The 24,021-nt window shown below is 41.1% G+C and overlaps 1 protein-coding gene across 1 annotated transcript in view; it reads right to left on the bottom strand.

The window, feature by feature from the left end:
• INPP4B (inositol polyphosphate-4-phosphatase type II B) overlaps nt 1-24,021 on the bottom strand; it is a 373,171-nt gene that overhangs the window by 9,874 nt on the left and 339,276 nt on the right. The window contains exon 25 of the mRNA XM_015417726.1: nt 20,258-20,412. Within this exon, the coding sequence (XP_015273212.1) occupies nt 20,258-20,412 (155 nt within the window). The remainder of the gene's footprint in view (nt 1-20,257; nt 20,413-24,021) is intronic.

Here is a 24,021-nt window from a genome sequence, read left to right as displayed (position 1 = left end):
TGCCTGAAATGAGCTTCCCTGGAGAAGAGGACAAAGTATACCAAGGAAAGAAACAAAAGCCAGTGCTACACAATATACCTTTCACCTGGGTTTACCATCTAGGAGACAACTACATAATGATCACAAGCCTCTTTATTTCCTTGATTCCCCACCAGAAGGCATTTAAGTCAACACTGCTTCTTCCCTTTCCCTTTTATCCACTTGCCCTGTGACAGGAAAACAAAGATAGGAAGATCCAGGAAAAATACTGTTTCAACATACACAGGGGCTTACCATGTGCGCTTGCCCTATTACCTGGAGACCAACGTGCTATTCTCAGATGTACCCATTGGTGGCTATTGGTGGTGGAGTTATGTTCACAACAATATTTGAGAACACTTTGACAATGTGAGTTTGCATTTGTTCACAAGGACTTGCCTTTGAGTCTCCTTGAGGTAGAGAAAAAACAACTCTTCTTCATCGTGTTAAACTGTGCTTTAAAGCACTAAAAGAACATACAGTGGAAGTGCAGAATAAATAACAACAAACCCTTTAAAAAACAAATAACTTGTCTCAAGTACTGTCAATGTGTGTGTGCATGCGTTAAAACATTATGATTACTGGTATAAGTGAAGAATCAATGCTTATGTTAGTCATTTCTTTTGGGGGGAATGTGGAAGAAGAAGAAGAGATTGAATTTATACCTTGCCCTTCACTTGGAGTCTCAGAGTGGTTTACAAACTCCTTTCCCTTCTCACAACAGACACCCTGTGAGGTAGGTGGGGCTGGGAGAGCCCTTTCCAGAACTATCCTTGAGAGACCAGCTCTGACAGAACTATGGCTTGCCCAAGGTAATTCAGCAGCTGCATTTGGAGGAGTGGGGAATCAGACCCGGTTCTCCCAGATTAGAGTCTGTACACTTAACCACTACACCAAACTGGCTCTCTGAGTGTGCACTCAAGTCACCCAGTGAAATCAATAGGGTTAAACTGTTTGCTAAGCAAAGTCCCAAGATTCAAAAGTGTTTTTATTTGTCCTGTCTTTCATGTTAACTTTGGGATACGATTTTAAGGAAGAGAATGTATTACTGGAAGTGGGAAAAGAAAATTGACATGCCTGTCTCCTCTTATTTATCTGCTTCTAAAAGCGATGATTGACTACACAATTATTGGGAGTTGATCCCAGTGCCCAGAAGGAAGGAAGTAGTTTTCCAAATAGCGAACACTCATAAGGGTCTGAGCTTTTGATCAATGTGTCTGGTTGACACATTGTCTATGGTCATTATCATCACTATTCCCATTTGAATGGCATCTTCCTTAGGATCCCATACTAACTAAGTCTTAAAGGTGCCACTGGCTTGTCCTGCTGTTTCAGACCAACATGGCTACCCACCTGAATCTATTTGTATAAGCTGCTTACAGATAGATCACCCCACCTCTGTTCTATGGGTCCTGGGTATAAAAAGAATCCAGCTTATCCCATCATTAACTTAAAGGAAAACATAGGAACATTTGCAGATTTAAGTGTACAACTCTGAAAGCTGAAAAGGTCATAAAAGACATAGGCCAAAATTCAAGGAACCAATCAAAACCTCTGCACGTATGTCTCTCTAACAGCTGATTCCTGTGGCACATGGCAAGCTGCTTAAGAAAAAGGGGTTTAAAATCAAATTGGGGATATAATATGGAAGTCTGAAAAACAACCTAACACCTCCTCTACAGGGCTTGCATAATCCTTTGAGCACACCTAAAATAGTGCCTTAGATCTCAGCCCTAGACTCCAAGAGCTAATGTTCCCCTGGGACTTTGCAGACAATCACAGGGATTAAAAATGGATGAGTCACAGACTCAAGCATTCCTCTCCTTTTTATCACATGCCCTTTTCCCGGTGTTATCTATATCATTTATAAATGGAACAGGTCTCCTGAGCAGCTGCTCATAGCCAAGTGAATGGGACTGAACACACACTTAAATGTCAGATTCTCCAAGATTTTTTAAAAATAAAATACACTGCCTGTTACTTGCAAGAAAAACTGACAATGTGAAATAAACAAATGCATCATTCTTGATGCATCAGTTTCATATTAATCAAAACAGAAGGTAAAGTTGAAATTCACTGAGATTCAGTTTAAAAAATCAGTCTAGTTCAAAGATAGATATACCTGTTTTTAGATGGTTATATTACTGTTATTTTGTCTTGTTTTAAAGCCTTTACCCATTAGCTGCCTTGAGTGCCTTGTGTAAAAAAAGCAGATTAAACATTTCTAAACTTATACATTCATACTGCTCGTGAAGAATGAAAAGGTAATGAAAAGAGATGAAAGGTGATGAAGTAAACTAACCTATATGTATTTGAAGCTGTCTGAAACATTAACTCCCTTGCAAATAGAAGAGTTCCATTTGGGTCCAGCAGCACCTTAGAGACCAACAAGATTTTGGGAGTATACACTTTTGAGAGTCAAAGTTCTCATCACGACTCAAATGGACCTCTTATACTGCAGACCAACACAGCTACTCTCTGAACCAACTTCCCTCACAAATAACAACTTTGTGAGGAAGCTGAGAATTCTTTATTGGGTAATTCCTAGCTTTTCATAAAATCAGGACCCTCATATCCATAATTAGCTGTAACAACAGTTAAACAGATTTAAAACTAACAGATAGGAAGGCCTCAGAACATGACAATATACATGAAAGGCCAATTCAGTCATAATTCCACCGTGAAACATGAACGAGACTTGAGCTCACATTCTCTTGTGCACTGCACTTCCCTTTCTCTTTACCTCTCAGGAAGTAAGCCATCATTTGTATTATATCACAAACTATGGTTTGTGCTTGCTTTTGTAGCAGACGTGAAGAGTATACGTGAGATTTGACTTTCAGGTCTGGTTTGAAGCCATAGGTTGCTTGATTGGACTCAACAGCAAACAGTGGTTTAACTTGAAACAGGGCAGGGTGAAATTGCAGGACACAAAGGGAAGACGGAGAGACATAAGCTTGAAGCTTGCTCACATAATACCACACCATGGTTTAGTGTTGCATGTGAACTCCCTCTGTAACGTACATTAGGTAACAAAGTTGTGCTGGTTAAAACAATGATCCTGCTATGCTTGCTGTGACTTTGTATCTACTAATACAGAAGCACAACTCAGAATTTCTTTTTTTATAAGCAAATAACACACAATAAATAACACAAGTGATATTGTGCATGACAAAGTCTGAAAGAACAGTGTCATTAAAAATACTGAGACTATTTGCTGCTCTAAATCAAATTTGATGTGTTGGCATCAACAAAACTATGCTACTGTATACCAGTAAATACCTAACATCTCTATTGCCTGGCTTAAAAGAGAACAGGCAGCTATGAGAATCTTGCTAATCTCTTATCAGGGTCATAGCAATAAAATTTATTTTTATATATAGAACAAAATTAATATTTCTTCATCTTAGGTATGAATTGAATTTTCTGTGCATTTTAGCTCTCACCTGCATTTCCAAAGGTTCCATAATGAGACTTAATTGAGTGATCCATAAAAAGAAAAGCAGCTGTATTTAGTCTTTTACAATGTGATCTGGGGACACGCGAACAATCTCTCCTTTCCTTACCTTATAGGGTTGTGAGTAAACTAAGGAAAGGTGAACTATATAAACTTCACTGATCTTACTGGAGGAAGGATGGGATAAAATGTACTATATAGATCGAATATTTGTTTCAAGAGACTTTAAATCTCTGTATATATGACCAGTCAAAATTGGCAATGCTGATCACCTGCAGTTAGGCGTGTGCCACCATACTGAGGCTGTCTCCAGCTGCATATGTATTTCCCAGGATCAGGGCCCACATGAGTTTTATTAGCATTGTCAAGCATATCTAGAGATTATTCTGATTTTTAGAAACCAAGCATTTGCCAGCTGAGCCATGTCTGTGAAGGAATGGTAACACAGACTTGTCCTTTCTAGGAGACAAGTGCTAAAAGGGTAGAAACAGGTAGAAACATAGTAATGCTATGGGATACAGCACATCAAGTATAGGATCACAGCTAATGGGTAGAGCATGAAAGGAAAAGATGCCACTAAGGAGGGAATGAGGAGACTATGTCTATACCACGTTTTTATCCTTCTTTTATTCACCTATATCTCAGGATATCTGCTCACCAGTGACAATTTTTAACAATCAGCAAAATGGTGAGTATTCATGCAAAAGGTTGCATGTATCATCGCTGAGAGACCAGTTTAAATGATACACTGGGTGTGTGCATCGTATCACAGGTAAGTTCTTCTCACTGACCAATCTCACATTTAAACCAGGCCTTAGCTGAAATGTCTAGATAAGGAGAAAGAATGCATGGGCAGATGGCATTATTGTGGGTTTGCTGACTGATTACTGTGAGTGCATTTGGCCTAAAGTGGCTTACCTGGTGGGAGCTAGTGCCCATGCCAAGAGAATGTGAGTGTACTTCAGTGGGTGCAGTTAGGAGATGCTCCCCTGATAACTCTTCCAAGTTACCATCATAGATGGGAGAAGATGATTCTTCCCAGCTGACTGTGTGCTTGGGTAAAGAAATAGAAGGCTCGAGTTTGGAAGGGAGACCACAGAATTGTATCTATTTATGGATAGATGGGAGTGAGCCTGGACCTGGTTAGCCCAGGCTAGCCAAATGTGGTCAGATCTTGGAAGCTAAGCACGATGGGCCCTGATTGGCTGGGAAGCCACCAAGTAAGTCCAGGGTGGTTATGCAGAGGCAGGCAATGGCACGCCTCCTCTCTTGCCTTGAAAGCCCTACGGCGTTACCAAGCTGTGACTTGACGGTGGGGGTCGGGGAGACAGGAGTGAACCGTGGCATATGACTAAATGCATATATTATTTCTTTCCTTTGTTGTCTGGTAAAAGTTTACATTGAATGCCACTCATAGTTGTTTCAATCTGGCACAGACACATACTGCAAGATTGAATATTATTCCTACAATGGATTTACAGGGGAGATTTTTGAATATGCCCTATTCTCAAAGAATCTGCCCTTGTGGCATTAATAGGATAGATACATCCTTCCATGCCCTGTTTGAATGCAGGTTCTTTGAGAATATAAAGGATCACTATACTAAGCCTTTAATCAACCAAACGTGCCACTACACTCTGGAAACCCTGGCTCTTTTGCTCACCAATAAGGATCCTAAGTTTACTCTAGCAACTGCAAAATCTGTATCAGTCCTTTTAGCCCTTGCATAAAAAAACAAGTATCTTTTGCTGCTCAAGATCTGTGAATCAATGAGCTTCTAAGGGTATAAAAGGAAAGGACACACACAAATCAGTCAGTTGGCAATTCTTTGTTGGGATGCATACAAGGACTTAGGGAGCAGTAAAGAGCAGGTCAGACAGCAAGCGCAACTATGCAAGCGTGTTTGGCTACATGCCACCTGGTGAGGCTGGCAATCTTTTCTGTTTGCCAAAGCAATCCAGGGGGCTTGAGGAAAGAAAATGGAGCACCTGCATGCAGATGGTGCTGCCCACCTACACTTCAATGTTTTTATATCTTCTTTCTAGAGCATCAGTATAACAGAAGAAATACACTTGTTGTCAAAACAAATATTTAAGTTCCTGTGGAATCTCAGCAACTTCAGAAGGGTTTAATTTTTAAAAAACAGCATTCTTTCGAATAGGAATATAGTCAGCATTACATATCCATGATTTAAAAGTGTTAATGAGAAAGTTGTTAAAAATATTCCTTCATAAAATAAGTCTGGATACAAACTAGGTTTCTCATCTGTTGCTATCAGGCCTCCAATTTGTTGTCCTCTTCTCCCCCCCCCCCACACACTGTAGGCACCAAAACCATATTTTCTCTGCTAGTCAAATGAAACACATTGCCAAAAAGCTAAAAGAGACCTTAAAGACGCTTACAAAGCTTACAAGAACTCCTCAGATCATGATATCTTATATACCCAACAATGCCTCTTACAATTAAAGAGACATTATAAAAAATGGTGACATTAAAAAAATGAGGAAACAAAGAAGCTTTGGAAAAGAGTGATTCAATCTTCCAATGAGAATAATTTGACTCAGTTTTGGAAACTGGTATCAATCCACTTTTCTAACAATCTCTTGTCAATTGACACCTGCACTTCCCCTACGGAATGGGAAATATTTTTTTGCAAGCTTTACTCTGAAATCAACTATTCATTATCCTCATTGAAACAAGAGGCACTGCTAGATTTGCCAGTTTGGCCCTCAGTGAAAAACAAAAATCATGGACTTTGGTACAAAACCTAAAGTTTGGGAATGGATCTTAAATAGCTATAAGCAGGGGTCATTTTCTGCAGGAGCGCACAGGAGCGCAGCTCCGGCAGTAAAGAACCCAGGGGGTGGGCACATGCAACAAGCCCCACCCCCTGCTCCCAGCAGCCCTCAGTCAGAGCAAGAAGCAGCCAGGTAAGTTGCAGAGCCCCCCTGTCCCTCCCTCGGTCCAAAACAGTCCAGTGGCACCTTTAAGACCAAGTTTTATTCAGGTACAAGCTCTCCCTCCTCTGCAAGGACAGATCTGCATGTCCCCCCCCCAATATCTAGGAATCGAAAACAGTCCAGTGGAGCCTGAGCGGTGGGTGTTGCCTTCTGACACACTTCCAGTGATGTCAGGGGGTGTGGCATATGCAAATAAGTTATGCTAATGAGCTCCCGCACCTCTTTTTCTACGAAATGACCCCTGAGCTACAACAAGAAGCAACCTATAAATACCTAGGGGTTATGATCCATTCTTCAGGGACAAAAAAGGCCCACCACCAGTATGTCACAAACTCTGGGTATAAATCCTCACAAGGTATCGTTAGATTTTTTAATGCAAAAGGGGATCAATATATACCAGCGGCCCTCAAATTATTTCTTGCTAAAACTGTACCCCAACTCTTGTATGGGACAACATTGGGTCCAGTATCATCAAGTTTTTTCATCTCTCAAGAAAATACAATCAAAATTCCTGAGAGCTATATTTCAGTTTCCTAAAAGTGTTTCTAACGCCATCATGCGCCTGGAATTGGGAATGATAAGAACAGAAGCTAGGATAAGCCTCAATTCAAGCAACACCTGGCTCAAGTTAAATCATCGCCCAGCAGATCTTACTTCCTTAATTTTGAAGGATAGGCACAGTTCCTGCTGGATTAGAGCTATACATCAGAAGCTATCTATGCTTGGCTTCTCTCCCAAGTCCTTGCAGATAATGGCTGTAAATCAAGCCAGGGCCCTAGTCAAGCAGAGAATATTTGATGTAGAGAGACAGAATGACATTGCCAGGGTTCCAAATTTTTTAGCCCCACCTCGAACAAAATATACTGTTTCCCTAGCTTCATACTTGTCAAAACTGGATATTCCATCTCATCGAAGGGCCTTTTCTATGGCCTGTTATAATGGTTTCCCCTCAGAAGTGGTAGAGGGCTGCTATAGAAAGACACCGATGGTTGAGCATGTCTGCCTTTGCGGTACTAGAGAAGTGGATACGATCACACATATTCTGCTTAGTTGTGGGTATTACAATCAAATACGAGATAGATTTAATCAGCCTATACAGGAAAACTTTTCTGGTTTCTCAAATATTGTAATAAGCAATATGCTTCTATCAGATTCTAATCCAGAGATCACGTTGGCGTGTGCCAAATTTTTAGCAGCAACTTACAGAATTCATAAACAGTATGTAAAGGTGTGATACAGATATAGATTGTATGATATTTCATTCTAATTATTTGTAAATGTTTCTACATTAGTATCTAAATTTTCAGGTTTTGATATGTTTGGAGTGTTTTGCGCTAGTTACGAACTGTAATAAAGCAATGATGATGATATTCTTTGGAATAGGAATACAGTCAGCATTACATATCCATGATTTAAAAGTGTTAATGAGAAAGTTGTTAAAATATTCCTGTATAAAATAAGCCTGGATACAAACTAGGTTCCTCATCTGTTGCTATCAGGCCTCCAATTTGTTGTCCTCTCCCCTCCCACACACACACTGTAGGCACCAAAACCATCTTTTCTCTGCTAGTCAAATGAAATACAGAAAATGAGTTTTGTGCCATCTCCAGTACAAAGGCTGAGAGCTAGCAGAGAAGGGGCAGGATTAGGCATAATTTGCTTAATTTTGCCACATTCACTGGAAACAAAGGCAGCCTCAGAGACAAACAAGCCTCTTCCCTTGTTTAGGTCACAGGCCATTAATCAGGACTTGTCAATGATTATAAACGATCTGTTACATTCTATGAGATCCTCTACCTTCAAATATACAAATATATCCACTACTTTAAAACTATTAAATAATTGGCCTTTAAATGTTTGTAGAGGAAGATTGGTCTTTGCTTATTATTCTGGCTTCTCTATCAGACATGTTGGTTGATGTAGCTAGAAAAATAGGTCATGCTGACCAGAGAAAGCAATATTTTGGGCCACAGAAGTCCCTAACTGGCTTTGGCCAGTTTGAACATTAAACAAATTTCTTCCTTCTCTCTCTGCTGAGAAGGTAAAGATTGTCACCAAACCCTCTCCCCCCTGACTGCTCTAAGCAAATGAGAACTGGCCAGGTTGCTTTGTTGGTTATTTTGTTCTTAGAAATAGATGAAATTATTAACTGTAGTCATATAATATGCCACGTTAACATTGTAGTGAGGGGTTGCTGACCTAATTTTAAAGAATTTTGCAAATAACTGAGAGGTTCTTTAACAGAGAAATGACAGGATTAGCCTTGACATTGCAGGTCTTCATTTACGCAGGACACAGACTCTGTTAACTATTTCCATGTGTCCTAATAAAGGGGTTACATAGTTAATAGATTTGAATGGTTCTTTCCCAAACAAGTCATCCCCTTTCACTGAAAGGCTGGAAGGCTCTCCTGGAGTTCATACAAATGTTATGATCTTGGAATATAAACTTTAAAAGTACTGTATTACTTTATCAAGACATGCTCATGTTTTTTCTTTTTTACTTATTTGTTAATTGTTGAAAATGAAAAAAAATTAAAAACTTTAAAAGTATATAAGTATAGTTGTTAACAATCCCACTGCATTAATATTCCTGTCAACAAAGACCTAGATTCACACTAGCATTTTTCAATTAAAATGTTCTCAATTCACACTGGAGAACTATGGATTGGTTGGTATTTAATGTGATTAACTAAGACTGCCTCCAGTGTAGCTCCCTCTTCTCTATTACTTATTTGGAAACATTCCTAGGACCTTTTAACCCCGCCCCATTTTCATCTCCAGCCAATCTGTTCATTCACTGGATCTACCCATGTCTTCTCCAAACCTGGAAAAAAGAATCTTTTGTTTTTATCCAAGCCCTATAACTGAAGCCAGAACTACCCCACAGTGTTTATTTGTGTTGATATCACCCCCATGGAGTGCTAGACAAGCTTCCTATTGGCACTTCCCTGCTTCTCTTCCCCTCTGGATCTCCAGCTGGAATACAGTTTGGATTGCTGCTTTGTGCCCTGGCAGTGGATGCTTGATGTGCTCTGGCTGGGTTGCTCCTTTGTGCCTTGTTTTGCAGTGTACTCTCTTTCCCGTTTGGATTATTGGCTACTCAGGTACATGGGACCCAGCCGAGTATCCGCTTGGACAGGTAGTTATGAGCCTCACCCTCTTCCTCTTTTGGTCTCTTGGTTTCCAGTTCTTGAGTGACACACATTACCTAGTGTGTCTGTGGGATGACTGCAGTATTTACATCTCAATGTCTTTATGCCATTATTTGGTATTGGTATCAAGCATATTTGCCATATGCTTGATATTATTGTGACTGCATGAGTGTGCATTATTCCCCATATTAAAACTCTGAATATACCACATTAAAAGCACTTCTTCCAAATCTGATTAGAAGCCTGATCCCTTTTGTCAAATGAGCCACTGGTTGCATGTACCCTTGACCATGCACAACAACACATCCCCAGCTAGGGTTGAGAGGAGTAAACCTGACATTCTGGATTGGAGGATATATGTTGAGATATTCTTATTTACTTTGAAGTGTACTCTGCACACTGTGCTGAACTAGCAATTTTTAAATTGTTTTACTACTTTACTGCTTTCTGTGTTACCTGTTTGAACTGTATCTGCTGTATGGACAGTATGAAGCTGCCTGGAGATGCCATTGACATATAAGCATCTCTTCTCCTGAACTGCATTTTATGCCACTACTAAACAAGCAATTTTAGGATGTTAGTGTGTGTTCATGTGTGTGTGCACTCTAGTCAGCACTCATTTCCCATCCTAACTTCAAAGGAGGCGGCAGAACAGGTGGCTCTCACTACATTCTCCTTTAGATTAAAAGTTTATCAGCTTTAATTTACCTTAATTAACTTCTCAACTGCAGTTGCTCAGTGCAGGTACAAAATGTACTCGTATGACAGTAATAGCAAACTCATTCTGTGCTCCTATGTGACAGAAATAAGACTGCTAAGGAAAATAGATCTCCACTGCTGTGGAGATTAGCTTGCAATCTCCCAAGAATTTAATAATAAAGCCAGCCCTGATGCTATATGTTGGAGGGAATTAGGAACTGTACAATGTTCAGAATTGATAGTAACAGGTAAATACACGTTAATGAACATTCCCATGGTTTTTAGTGAACTCCTCTATTTTGGAACATCCATTACATCAGGATAGAATATGCTCGATAAGAATACAAATTCTGAGAGTTTTTGCTCAGTGGTTCCTGATAACATTTGAGGGCAGGAAGAATCTAGAAAACTTTTAGGAAGGGTGTATTTATCTGAGTAGATAGCTCACCCTATTTCTGAGGTTCAGGATGAATAATAGGTTACTTGTTTTATCCTATTTCTTCCTATCTCTAGATATTACAAACTAGTTTGAATAATAGAACAAGGTTTGAGTCTAGTGGCCCCTTTAATACCAACTGTCATGACCCCAGGGGGTCTCCACCTTCTGCCGCCACCACCCTGGACTTCGGTCCCTCAAGCCCATCCAAAATGCCCCTTTTACAGCCAAGAAAACATGAGCGTGATGACCAAGGCAGAGAAACAGTGAAACAGAAAGGGTTTATTTTTACAGTACTGGGCAGGGGAAAAACAAGACAAGACAAGGTGCTTTAAAAAGAACTCCACCCTCTTCAGGACTACTGTGTGAGACAGACACTTTTATATTTGACAAGTTCTTGAACTATTATTTTATTTCCTGAACATTCAATATTAAAGTATTATATCATCAATGTGCTATAGGTGATTACTGCATTTTAAACAAATACATAAAATAGTGTGAAGGGACCACTTTGCTTGGGCATTCACATTAGATCCTGGAGTATCACTATGTACGTGAAATCCATTTTAGAACTTTAAATACCATGTATTCTGGATATGTTACCATTCAGCGAGGCAGTGTCGGTTCAACTCCATATTGCCTAATTTAGGTTATGAGTAGAGAAATATTATAAATTAATTTATAAATAATGGGTCAGATTAAATATCATGCTACTTTCTCTAGGGGGCAGTAAAAGCACATTCAGCTGAAAAAAACCAGCATTTGCCCAGGGAATCTTGACATCCAGCCAAGTGATAGTGTAAGCATATTGTCACATTCCATTTGTTGTGGCAAAACTGCTTTGGCACATAAGGCTAGAGGGTACCTATGTGATTTTATAAGGATCCTACGATGCTGCTCTGTTGGTACAGTAGCTCCTCTGATGGACCAACTTTTCCATCTGCAGAGGAGAATAGGACCATTTTTGCTGATTCCCCCCATCCTGCTGCAGACTCTCAACTTCTTCCCCCTACCGTTTCTTCAGGTCCACTGACACACAGGAGTACAATTACAGGGGCCACAGAAGGCTAAAATAAGCAGGAAAACTGTCATCCTGTAGCATGACTTCACTTGTACGATTTAGGATTCAAGTCAGACTATTTTTGTGTGTGTGTGTGTGTGTGTGAGACATATAGGAGCACTCATGTTAGAAGAAACTGTAGCAGCAATGTAAAATTCCTGAGTGAGAGCCTTATATTGCTTCCAAATGAAGGATTTGCTCTGGCCTGGCTCTCAAACGGGAGTGGGGTTTTTTGGATCATCCACACAACACCCTCCTCCAATGATTCTCCTTCCATGGTTTCCCAGGATGTTTCCCAAAAATACTTTGGTCTAATCTTTCTGGAAAGACTGGAGTAAAAGTGGAGTTGACCACAGTGCAAATGGGAAGTAGTGGATTTCTAAACCTCCCAGGTTGTATCTTGTGGCATTTTCCCTCCATATCTGACTTGTCTGCTATTACCCCTGCCACCAGCAGGTTTTTTTTTTTAAAATGGTTGTTGGTATATCACTATGACATTATAACGCTACAGCAATATACCTACTACAGATTTTTTGAAAAAATGCTGGGAAAAAGCACTCTGGTGTGTGGGGGAATAGTAGCCATGAGGGAATAGCCCTGTGTGGACCTTCCATTGTGATTACAAATGCAGAGGCATTTGCAGCAACAATGAATACACAATATGGAATCATTCCAATGTGGAAATAGCCCTACACATTTTAGAACCTGAAGCAGAAAATGCAAATGATCACCCCCTTACCATGGCTGGTGTTTTCTCTCCCCCAACAGTGGTATGTATTGAAAAAATCCATTTTCCTTTATTTTTTTATATCATAAAAATTTAAAACCCCCCCCAAAAAAGAAAAAATCCATTTTCCTCAATTAAAGCTGCTTCCAATATCTTAAAGAGACTTACAGTCCCCTTACAATGAACTCAATATGCCTTTTGCCAATTCTCACTTAGATTTCTATAGTGGCACTCATACTTCACAAAAGTATATAAGTGTCTCTGAGTTGGTACATGAAAAGTGAGAGGAGTCATTCATTTGGAAAACCTATTTTTCAATGCTATGATTTTCAGGACGCGTGAATAAATAATGGAATATCTTTAAGCAGGAACTCCACACTAATAGATATTCAACCACTTTCCATATATCCATTATAAATAGAAATGCCGTATTCAGAGAGACACAACTCTAGATCTGTGATGATCATGCATCTATCCTTTCCATGTTGGGATTATTTTGTCCAGTCCTGATAAAGTGACTCCAATTAATTTAATGTCCTAATAAAAACCATTAATGAACTATCTACCCATTTTAATAGACTGCAGCAATATACATTGACTTAGCTTTACAAAATAAAGTGAAATCCCTTCATTTAAGCTCAAAACCTGAATACTTCTGCCTTGACCAGGAAGAGTAGCCAAAAGCATTTTTCATGTTCATTCTCAGTACTGCTGCCCCAACCCAATGTTGTTCTGCTCAGGGCCGGTGCCACAGGTTTTTTTTGCACACTAGGCAAGGCTACCTTCTGGTGCCCCCCCTCCCCCCAATTTTCAAACATAAATGTATTTTAGGAAGAATGAAAAACACAAAAGACAGCCAATTCTCTCGTCTAATCCAAATGACCTGGTAGAATTCTGAGAGAGTAGAATGGGCTGTATTCCTAGGGGAACATTCACTAGGGTTGCCAACTCCAGGCTGGGAAATACCTGGAGACTTGTGCAATGCCTGAGGAGGGAAAGGACTTCAATGGGGTATAATGCCATAGAGTTCACTTTCTGAAGTGGCCATTTTCTACAAGTGAAGAGGGGGGGGGTCGCTGTGGCTTGGGGGCTGGAGAGGGGGATCTGGAGAAAGATAGAAGAGGCAGATACCTAGCACACAGAAACACATAAAAGACAGCCTATTCTTAGTCTTCATGGGGGTGCGGGTGGTGGAGATGGGGGCATCATGGGGGGGGCTGCCGGGGGGAGGAGGAGGGGGCTCGTTTGTCAGGACTAGACGGTGGGAACGTGAAAGGGTGTGGGAGGGAAGGGGGAGAGGCCAGGCAGCAGGAGGCTGCAGGAGGGAGGGCTGTTGCTACGGCAGCGGTGATGGAGGGGCCAACTGGCTGGCTCAGTGTGCCAGGGGGAGGCAGGAGGGAGGGCTGCAGTGTGAGTGGGAGCCAGGTGCCACGAGATTGGTGAGCCAACCGCCTGCTGGAGTCTGGGTTGTGGAGGGGAGGCGAGGAGGCCGCACCAATGGCGCTGCGTAAACCGCCTCAGCATGGTGGCAGGGGGCGGGTGACAAAGGCAACAGGTGGCACCCCACCTCCATTGTGCTGTAGCCTGTAGGCGTTGTTGGGCAGCCCCGAAATCTCGCCCTTGCTTTCCCACTCCTCCAGGACCTTGCCGGAGTTTCTTGGGGGGCGGAGGCAGCAGCTGCTGGGTGCCTCATGGCCACTGGGCTCTTTTTCTCCATTCCGTCATGGTGCACGCTGGGGGGGAGGGTGGACGATCAGACAGAGCTGCTGGGAGAGTCAGCCAGTGAGCAGGGCTGGTGTGTGTCCATATTGGCAGGCCCAGTGTCACCCCCTGGAGATGGCGCCGTAAGGGAGTTGCCTAACCTCGCCTCTATGGATGAACTGGCCATGGTTCTGCTGCCCTCACCCAATTTAGTGCCAAGTCAGTGATCCTGAAAGTAACACGAGTGTTTACAATTCAGGGACACCAAACAAAAATTTAAAGGTTTATATGCCCCCTCCCATATTGGTATCTCCACAGAGCATGAGAGGCTTAACTTCCTTGATCTGTTACTTCTGCCACATCCTACTAGGTGGAACTGAGAAGTAATTCCAGCTCTCATTTCAATGCAGCATCCAGGATCACCCCTTTATTCCTTGTCCCTCAACTCTGACTCTTAACATCATTGATTCTAGAGATCTTCCTGAACATTTGGAAAAGGTTATCAAAACTGTTCTTCCTTGCAAAAAGAAACAAGTTAGAATACATTTAATAAGGTGAGATTTATAGTGCTCTTCAACACATTTTCAAATATCATAACTGAGAAACATCATAACTGAGAATTCCAAAGTGTCCACAGATAACCAAGTATTGTTACCAAGGTACTGAAAACAGAATGTTTGCTGTATGCATTTATAAGGTCTAATAATGGTGTCCAGGTAACAATGGCCTTCCAAATGTAAGAGTCTGGATTGGCCAATGACTCACACAGCTATTTAAAAGTGGGGAAAAGTGGGAGACAGTGTGGGTGGGTATTGTACTGTCACTTGAATACAAACTGATAATTAAATCATTAACAGAGTTTAGTTTGTCTTTTACTAATAAATGATAGGAAATAATCTTCATGCCATTCTTGACATTTGGAGTGTCAAGGTATGTTGAGTGTTGTAGGGTTTTGTTTTTGAAAGTGTGGAGGACTCTTTCTGTCCATTATTATTGGTCAAAGCAGAGTTTTGACATACTTCTCTGTGGCATCGTGGTCACTTGACCACAACTCAAGCTGCAAAAATAAAGCCCTGAAGCCCCAGTGTCTCCTGCACAAAATAACCCTACCCTTCCAAATGAAAACAGAAACTTTTATGCCTGAAGTTTGTGGAGCTCAGAAATACATTGCATAGCTTTATCAATAACACTTCACAGGAGTAATTGCACAGAAGGATAAATTCACAAGTGTCACATCCTGTAACCACTCCATTAATCTTGGACCAGGCTCAAAAGCAAGTTACAAAATCTCTGAGGAGTGTCTTGAATATAGTATGCTTTCGCTAAAAATGCAAAGGCCACTTAGGGTAGATGGAGATTACTGCAAGCTAACCAACTCCTGCTTGAGCCAAATTTTCTTCACTCCCCTTTACTGCTCTGGAGCATCCACTGGGACAGGGAGTTCTGTTATGCTGCTGGCATTCTTCACTCACCCCTGTGTATGAAGAAACACTTCACAATTTTAGTCATTTTTATCCCAGGCATACTGCCAAACTCTGAACCATGACTATGAGTAAAGCTGGGCTGAAAGGGGTTAATGTTTAGGGGCTAGAACAAAGGTGTTCATCCATTTAGATCCAGGAATTACTGATCTTAATGGCAACTGGCTTAGTTTGTCTTCAATAGTTTTGCCCTGCAGACAAAATCAGGCTGGCTACACAATGTTTTGATGGCACCACAGACAGTTCCTGATGCCTAATAGGTTGGGAGGGACTGCTCTATGACTGCCCTATGACTATCCTCAGGAAGAAGGCCCCCCAAATTGGTGCCAAAGAACTGGCAGAGAAGAAAACAATGGCAGGAAACAGAAATGCACATTCACATGAGCTCTTTACAGCTTTCAGGTGCTCAACGACAGTAACAAAGAATGAACATTCACAGCAGTCTTATAATAAAGAGACTAGGAGTTGCAAGAAGGGTTTGGACTTCTCCCTCCCTCTAGTCAATTCCCACTTTCTTTTCTATGTTGGCTACTTCTTCATTAAATATAATTAATATTGACTAGAATAATATAGAAAGACGCAGCTAAAATAATCCTTACAAAGAAAGGCCCTGTAGTTGAAGGGAGGGGGAGATAATTAGGGCAAGGGTAGGAAGGAACAGGGGCCGTGGTGGCTCAGAAGTTAAGCTGCTGAGCTGCAGACCGGGAGGTCTGTAGTTCAGCAGTTCGAGACCCTAATGCCGTGTGACAGAGTGAGCTCCCATCTCTGGCCCCAGCTCCTGCCAATCTAGCAGTTCGAAAACAAGGAATTGTAAGTAGATAAATAAGTACTGCTTCGGTGGGAAGGTAACAGCATTCTGTGTGCCTTGGCATTTAGTCATGCTGACTACATGACCACAGAAACCTCTTTGGACAACGCTGCCTCTTTGGCTTGGAAATGGAGATGAGCACCGCCCCCTAGAGTCAGATTCGACTAGCTTTCGAGCAAGGGAAACCTTTACCTTTACCTATATTAGGAAGGAACAATGATTTCTACAATTATACAGAGTGCAGAGAAAATGGGTCTATTGCATTTTTATGCTGCCCTTCCTCCAAGAAGCTCAGGGTAGCACTGATGAGTCTTTTCTCATCCATTTTATCTTCAAAACAACCCTGTAAGTTATAGCATGTATGGCTGGCTGAAGATTCAGTGAACATGGCTGACAGGGTACAGAATATCCTGCCCTTTTGCTCTCAAAAGGACTACCAAAGTGACTAACAAATTAAAACATAAACAATGAAAGCACATTTTAAAACCACTAAAGGACACAGTTTATAGTATACCATTAAAACTGCTCCTCCAAAATAATTAAAACAATTAACACTAAAATACATATAAATACATACAGGGGTCTTGTTGTAGAAAAAGAGCTGCCGGAGCTCATTAGCATAACTCATTAGCATAACCTATTTGCATATGCCACGCCCCCTGACATCACCGGAAGTGACAGAAGGCCACACCCCCTGACATCACCGGAAGTGTGTCAGAAGCCCTGCTACTTACCCTCCTGCTTCATCCTCATTCCCAAACGGAATGAGGATCGAAGCAGAGGGCGGGGTAAAGAAGGGGGCGGGGCTTCACCACGTGACCGCCCCGCCCCCTAGAGGTTCTCTTCCGGAGCTCCGTACCTGAGAGCTCCCCCCCGACTAGAGCCCTGAATACATACAAAACAAAATAAATAAATATTATTATTATCAGTATTACTTAATGTTTAGCACCTCATAACGTTGGACTGTTTTTATATGGTTTTAGGATTGATTAAATTGCTTACTTATGTGTTTTCATTCTTTTATGTAAGCCACCCTGAGCCGGCTTCAGCTGGGAGGACGGGGTATAAATCTGATAAATAAATAAATAAAAACCATTGGGCAGCAAGGAGGGATCCCTGGGGGAATGCCAAATGAAACAAAAAAGTCTTCACCTGCTGAAGGAAGATGGCAAAAGAAGGGGACAGATGAAACTCCATGAGGAGAAAGTTCCAGAGTTTTGGCACCGCTACAGAGAAAGCCCATTCCCGTGTTGTCACCCACCTAATCTCAGAAGGTGGGTGTACCCAAAGCAGGGCCTCTAAAGATGACCATAGTGCTTAGGTACAATTGGTGTGAATAGGTTCGTTATTCAGAACTGGAGTGATATAGTTGTCGTTTTCACTGCATTGGTTCCTAATGTTTCTGTTTTTCCTATTCTGTTGCCTGCACTAACATTTTTTAGGCTGAAATGTTTTTATTCAAGAACCAAGCTGAGCTATATTACAGCATTATATCTGTCAAATGGATTACAAACTCACAGAACACTTGAGAAGGTGGATCCTCAATAGGAACTATGATTAAATATACAAAAACAAATGGATCATTAGTAAAAGCATGTTTAGGTCTGAAAGCTAGCGCATGCATCACCCACTATGGCTGGAAAGCTGCAGTGGAAATAGAATTTATGAGCAATAATGATATGTATGAAATGTATGTAACATTAATACAACACAATACATGAGCAATTTCCAAACAAGCTAAACATCAGCATTTTTGTACTGTTCTGCTGATTTATTTCTGTATCATTAGCATCTTTTTAACAAACAAAATTCATTTTCATGGTGAAGGGCAAAGGGTGAATTACTGGATACTGTATAGTTAACCCCTTTTATGTTGATAAAATGGTACTAAAAAGAATCCAGAATAATCATCAATCACTATGTCCAAATTTTAAAGACATTCTTCCTTGCTTTAAAAGTCATAGTGAAAGATTGTTGAATGATTTTGTTTCACCAGAGTGAGGAACATACAATTACTCATCCTTTGAGATAGTGCTTGAACTATGGATGAGAAGGTAAGGGTGCCCTTAATGAAATCCACAAATCCCAGTCCCTTAGAACGCACCTTTAAATAGAGTTGGGGAGGCTAAATCTTATCTCCCTACATAGGCTTCTAAAATAGTAACTAAGGGCTGTCACAAACGGTAGAGGTGGCTAAGTGGCATCATTTGAGCACTACTTTCAAACTTGATGTTGGTATGTCAAATTTAATGATATATTAGCTAGCAAGTGCAGAAATATTTAAGATGGGGACTTTTAACATTATGTAAATTAATGGCTTATATAATGCCACTTCCTTTGAACATAAAACGTAAACTGTAGAGGTCAAGATTGTTTTTATTTAACTTTAATGCTGATACTCAAAACATCACTACTACATCTCCTAATTACATATCTATGTATCTAATAACAAGAGTGTGGCCCAATCTGTGGGTAAGTCTAAATACTGACTAAAAAAGAATTCTGCGGACTTTCAATACATTGAATAGTGAAAGTGTGTCCCCATCTGTGGATATCTAAATCTGTGAATTGGGGCAATATTGACTAAAAACTGATACTTCTGCAAATGTGGGGGATTCCCCAGGTTTGCAGAAAAATCTGATAACGTTGTAAAATACATTGGGGTTTTTTGCCTCAAACAAAACCGTTGTCTGAGCATGTGCAGACAATGCACATATGTCCTCCTCCAAGCATCAGATGGTGAAGGGAGGGCAGAGGAGCATTGGTAGGCATGGCCATGGGGGCCAGGACACACACTGGGCCCAGTGGGGGTAGTGGCAATGGGGAGTGGCTGGGAGCCAGGGGGCAATGACTGCAGTGGCCACCCAGTGATGGAGGCCAGGAGCCACGCCAGGCCCAGAGGCGACGCTGGGGTTGGGGTGATTGGGAGCTGCAACGGCTCCTGCAACAGCTGCAGAGGTGGAGGTGAGAAAGAGGCTCCTTGCTCACCACACTCCTCCATAACTGCTGGCTCAGCTGCCCTCTTAAAACTTTCCTGCTGGCTTCTAACTGGCCAGACTGCCGGGCTCAGCACTGGGGGGGGGGAAGGAGGAGTCCCTCAGCTGCACTAGACTCCCTTGCACTCATGGAAGGGGAGAGGATGCCTTGGCTACTGGGCAGTGAGTAGCATGCCAAGGATGGGGGTTAGATAGGGAGAGTAGCAAGGGTGGGCATGGGCAGAGTGCTGAGGGTTGGGTAGGTAAGCAGAATAGCAAGGTGGCAGTGAGAGGAAAAGGTACGGAAAGCTAACTGGGGGGTGTCAGAAGCCAGAGGACTAAGCAGTGGCCAGTGGGGGAATTTTCCTTTGAGTTTCTCACAGGTCCCCACTTGTACTTGATTAATTCCATTTTAATCTCTGAATCATAACACTTAAGATGCAAAGTAATTTTTATTTACAAAAAACAAACAGCGGAGGACTTAATTTTAAAAAATGACAGTTAACATCTGTCTCCACTTTGTTTGCTACATTTTATTTATCTTTGATTAAAGGAACTAACAGAAGGCACTAGGTGGAACTAATTACTATTTTTAATTAAGTAATACTTAATTATACATACTACAGGGTGTTTGCATGAGAATTATATGTTTGGGAGAATCTGGACTTGGAGCAGGCTAAAATCAAATTGCACAGTTTTAACTCCAAGCTACATTTTATCCACTGTGAAGCCAAACAGAGATTTGACACATGGGAACGACACGAAGAAACTAGGAACTTACCTTCTCATACAGTCCAGTGCACGAATAAAAAAGTCTTTGTGCAACTGATGTTCATCTCTTAAAATTGAACATTGTTCCAGTGTCACTGACATTGATGTCCTGTCTTTGGCACTTTTACAACAGGTAAACCGGATTCCATTGAGCTTGCGGCAAATCTATAACAGAGAAAATCAAGCAACTTAGTGCCAGCCTTATTCCAAGGGAATATTTTATACTTGCTTCAATATCTTCAAACTCTCTTTTCTGCTTCAATTGACAGAATGCTATTATTATATCCCAGCAATATAATGCATTCAAGGAGTGGAAACAGATATTTGTTACCAGAATTGAAGTTATATTAGGCTAGTCTGATCTAGTCAGATCTTGGAAGCTAAGTAGGCATGGCCCTGGTTAGTACTTGGATGTCCAGCATAGCTACACAGAAGTAGGCAATGGCAAACCATCTCTATTCGTCCCTTGCCTCGAAACCCTGTGGGATCACCATGGTTTGGCTGAGACTTTACACAACATATCATATATTCTAATAACAAAGTTGCTGAAATATGAGGATACTTTAAATCTGGAGATTAGACCTGTGAACAGACTAGACAGATCTTTCTACAAAACTGAAAAATATCCCAAGTTTGCAGAAAATTCTGAAATCTAAAAAAAGTAATTATAATAATTGAAAATTGGATGTTAACCCACTCCAATGATAAAAAGAGTGCCTGTAGCTTTAAGAGATGCCATCTTTGGCCGTTACTAGGCAACCATAACAGTGTTTTCATTGCACTGCTCTTCAGTTTTGTAATCCGGATTTATTGTATGTAGTACACTAGTTCTGTGATCCAGTTTTTATTGTAGTGCTATACGTATTATACTGTTCCTATTGCACTGTGTTTAATTAATTGTGTAATCCACCTGTAACTGAAGTGAATAAATAAATAATAACAAACCATAATGAATACATAGGCCGATTTCTCACTTGGCACTTACGCCTGGTTTCCGCCAGAATTTCCTGTTCCGAAGCATTTTTGTCAATTTCACAGTAAAAGGAATTCCAGCCAGTCTGCCCCGGGTCTGCTGCGGGTGTTTCATTTTTGCATTACAGCCTTGGGAGTGGCTTCCTGCAATCTACCTCCTCCCACCACTGCCCCTCGGCTCCAAACCCCTCCCAAACCCCTCCTATCCGACCATCCTCCCTCCACCCCTCTTTTTATTCAATGTCTGACCATAACCCATGAAATACAAGCCCGCTCCTGCTTTCTGTTGTTCTAAGAATTTTTTGAAAACTAGTATTACATAGATGAAATATAAGAAGGGTCACTTTTTGTGCTTGAAGCAAAAGAAAACCATAGTCCCCCCCCTGAATAGTGTGTAAAAAACCTTCAAAACTAGTCACCCAACATGAATTTGACTTTCTCATTTGAACTGCATGTTTTCTGACTGTAATTTTATGCATGCTTTAGAAGTCCGACTTCCAAATAAAAGTAAACTTCATTTCAATCTGTCCGAAATGGAAGTGAATAAGTACCCTTGATATCCTCACTGTTAAAAATTTAGTAGCAGTTGTATTGGGGTGCAGGCTACAACTGCAGTCTTAAGGATATTTTCCCTGAAAGTAAGCACTACTGAATGAAATGAAACTTACTTCTGAGTAAACCTACTTCAGATAGCTCTCTACAGCACACAAACTGGAAGGAGTCTAAACCCATTTATTTAAGAGAAGAAACTAGATTTATACCCCGCCCTTCACTACCTGAAGGAGTCTCAGAGTGGCTTTCCCTTCCCTTCCCCACATCAGACACCCTGTGAGGTGGGTGGGGCTGAAAAAGCTCTTTTTCTTTCGAAAACAGCTGTGAAAGAACTTGTGACTGACCCAAGGTCATGCCAGCAGCTGCATGTGGAGGAGTGCGGAATCAAACCCAGTTCTCCAAGATTAGAGTCCGCTCCCTTAACCACTATACCAAACTGGCTATAAGGGATAGAAAGAGGTGCTTAACTATCATAATGTCCCATTCTAGCTATTGCTATTATTTCATAATGATAATTGTATGAATTGCTGCATGCTTAAGGGAAGGACAGCCATTCTGTGTATCAGAAACAAAAATAATGCCATTAGATTTCAAGTGAATCCGAATAATGGCAGCAGTGCCAAGGATGATTAAGTACTGTCCCTCCCTATTGTTTTAATTTTTATATTCTAATTCATGTTATATGAGATGTCACTACAAAACAATGGGGATTAAGCTGTATTTTTAAACTGACATAGTTTAAATACATGTGCATTAACCCGGTGCATTAACAATCACTTATATTCAGTATCCTTTGAAGTTTGTACTTTTATTTTGAAATTGGGTTCAAATCAGAATAATTAAAGGATTCCTGATTAAGCTTTCTTAAGTTAAACAAAAAACTTCAAAGGGACCCGAATTAGACAGAACACATATTGAAGAACAAAGGTTTTGGCAATAGAATAGAAGGAGGATAAGAAGAATGCAACACACACAAGGGAAAAGCACTGTGAAATGTACTTTGCATTTTACTCTTTAAAAAGGGGATAAAAAGCCTTGGAAGACACTTGTACCTCAGCAAGAGCAACCTCGCTGTTGTATCTTAACAATTGGTTCAGACCATCATTCCAATTGCTCAATGAGTGATAGAAAACCAGTGGACCCATTGAAGAGGAAGTCCCTTGTGTTTGGAGCTTGAAAGGAAATGTCCACCTAGGATAGGTGGGAGAGCACTTGTCAAATAGGTCTTTCAAGACTTGGAGTGAAGCAACTCTAGGCTAGGAAAAGTATACTTTATGACTATTTCAGGTGGGCAGCTGTGTTAATCTGCAGTACTAGAACAAAATTTTCCAGGGTATAAGTTTTTGTGAGTCAAAGCTCACTTCGTCAGATAGTTAGGACTGTGCAGAATCTTTTATTTTGGAAAATTCTTGCAATTCTCTCCCCCCTCCCCCAATCCTGGGACAATCTAAGCCTCCTAGTTATATCCTCTCTCCTCTTTATACACACAAAGTCTGTTTTCCCCAGGCTGTGAGGTCACTTGGTGTACCCACAGCTGGTAACTTGAGACGGGTTTTGTGACATGTGCTATATTGTGCCAAAGGACAGAATTGTTCCTGCTAGTCTCTGCTAGTAAGACTCCCTACTGGGCAAGTGGTGCCATACTACCCAGGGGACACATGGGCTCTGTGTGCGCATGTGTGCACATATGCATGTTGCTCCTACTCTCAGCAGCAGAGAGTAGGGAAGATGGGGAAAGTTGGGTAGTGAGTTGGAACTCTTTCTCTCCTCTCCACTGATATGTGACCTGATCACGACCAAGAGGTTTATACTCTAGCAGTCCTATCTCCTTTGTGTGTATTGTACATATAATCATATCCCAGAATCTGCTTTATAGAAATGTAGAGGAGAGTCTAGTATTGCTTACAGGCCATGGGGTGCTCAGTAAGCACACCATGGTACAGCAAAGGGTAATCCAAATGATCTAGAGGTTAGAGTACCTTCACTGCAAGGAAAGGCTAAATACTCTGAAGCTCTATAGTTTAAGGGGGGAGGAACACACTTTTTTGTGATTGGGGGCAGGGGTGATTCAGAATTATAATATTAAGTATGGTATGGATAAAACAGACAGATTTTTCCTTCCTCTCCCTAAATACTAGAACTTGGGGCAGGAGATTCAGGAAAAACAGAAGCGAATTCTTCATTGCACAATGCATCATTAACCTGAACATGTACCGAAGGCCACAAGTTTAGGCCTGGTTTTAATATGCA

This window comes from Gekko japonicus, unplaced genomic scaffold (genome assembly GCF_001447785.1).
Source record: "Gekko japonicus isolate JY-2015 unplaced genomic scaffold, Gekko_japonicus_V1.1 scaffold97, whole genome shotgun sequence".
In the NCBI taxonomy this organism is placed as follows: Eukaryota; Metazoa; Chordata; class Lepidosauria; order Squamata; family Gekkonidae; genus Gekko; species Gekko japonicus.
The sequence above is the reverse complement of the archived record's forward strand: the minus strand, read 5'-3'. Positions and strand labels throughout refer to the sequence as shown.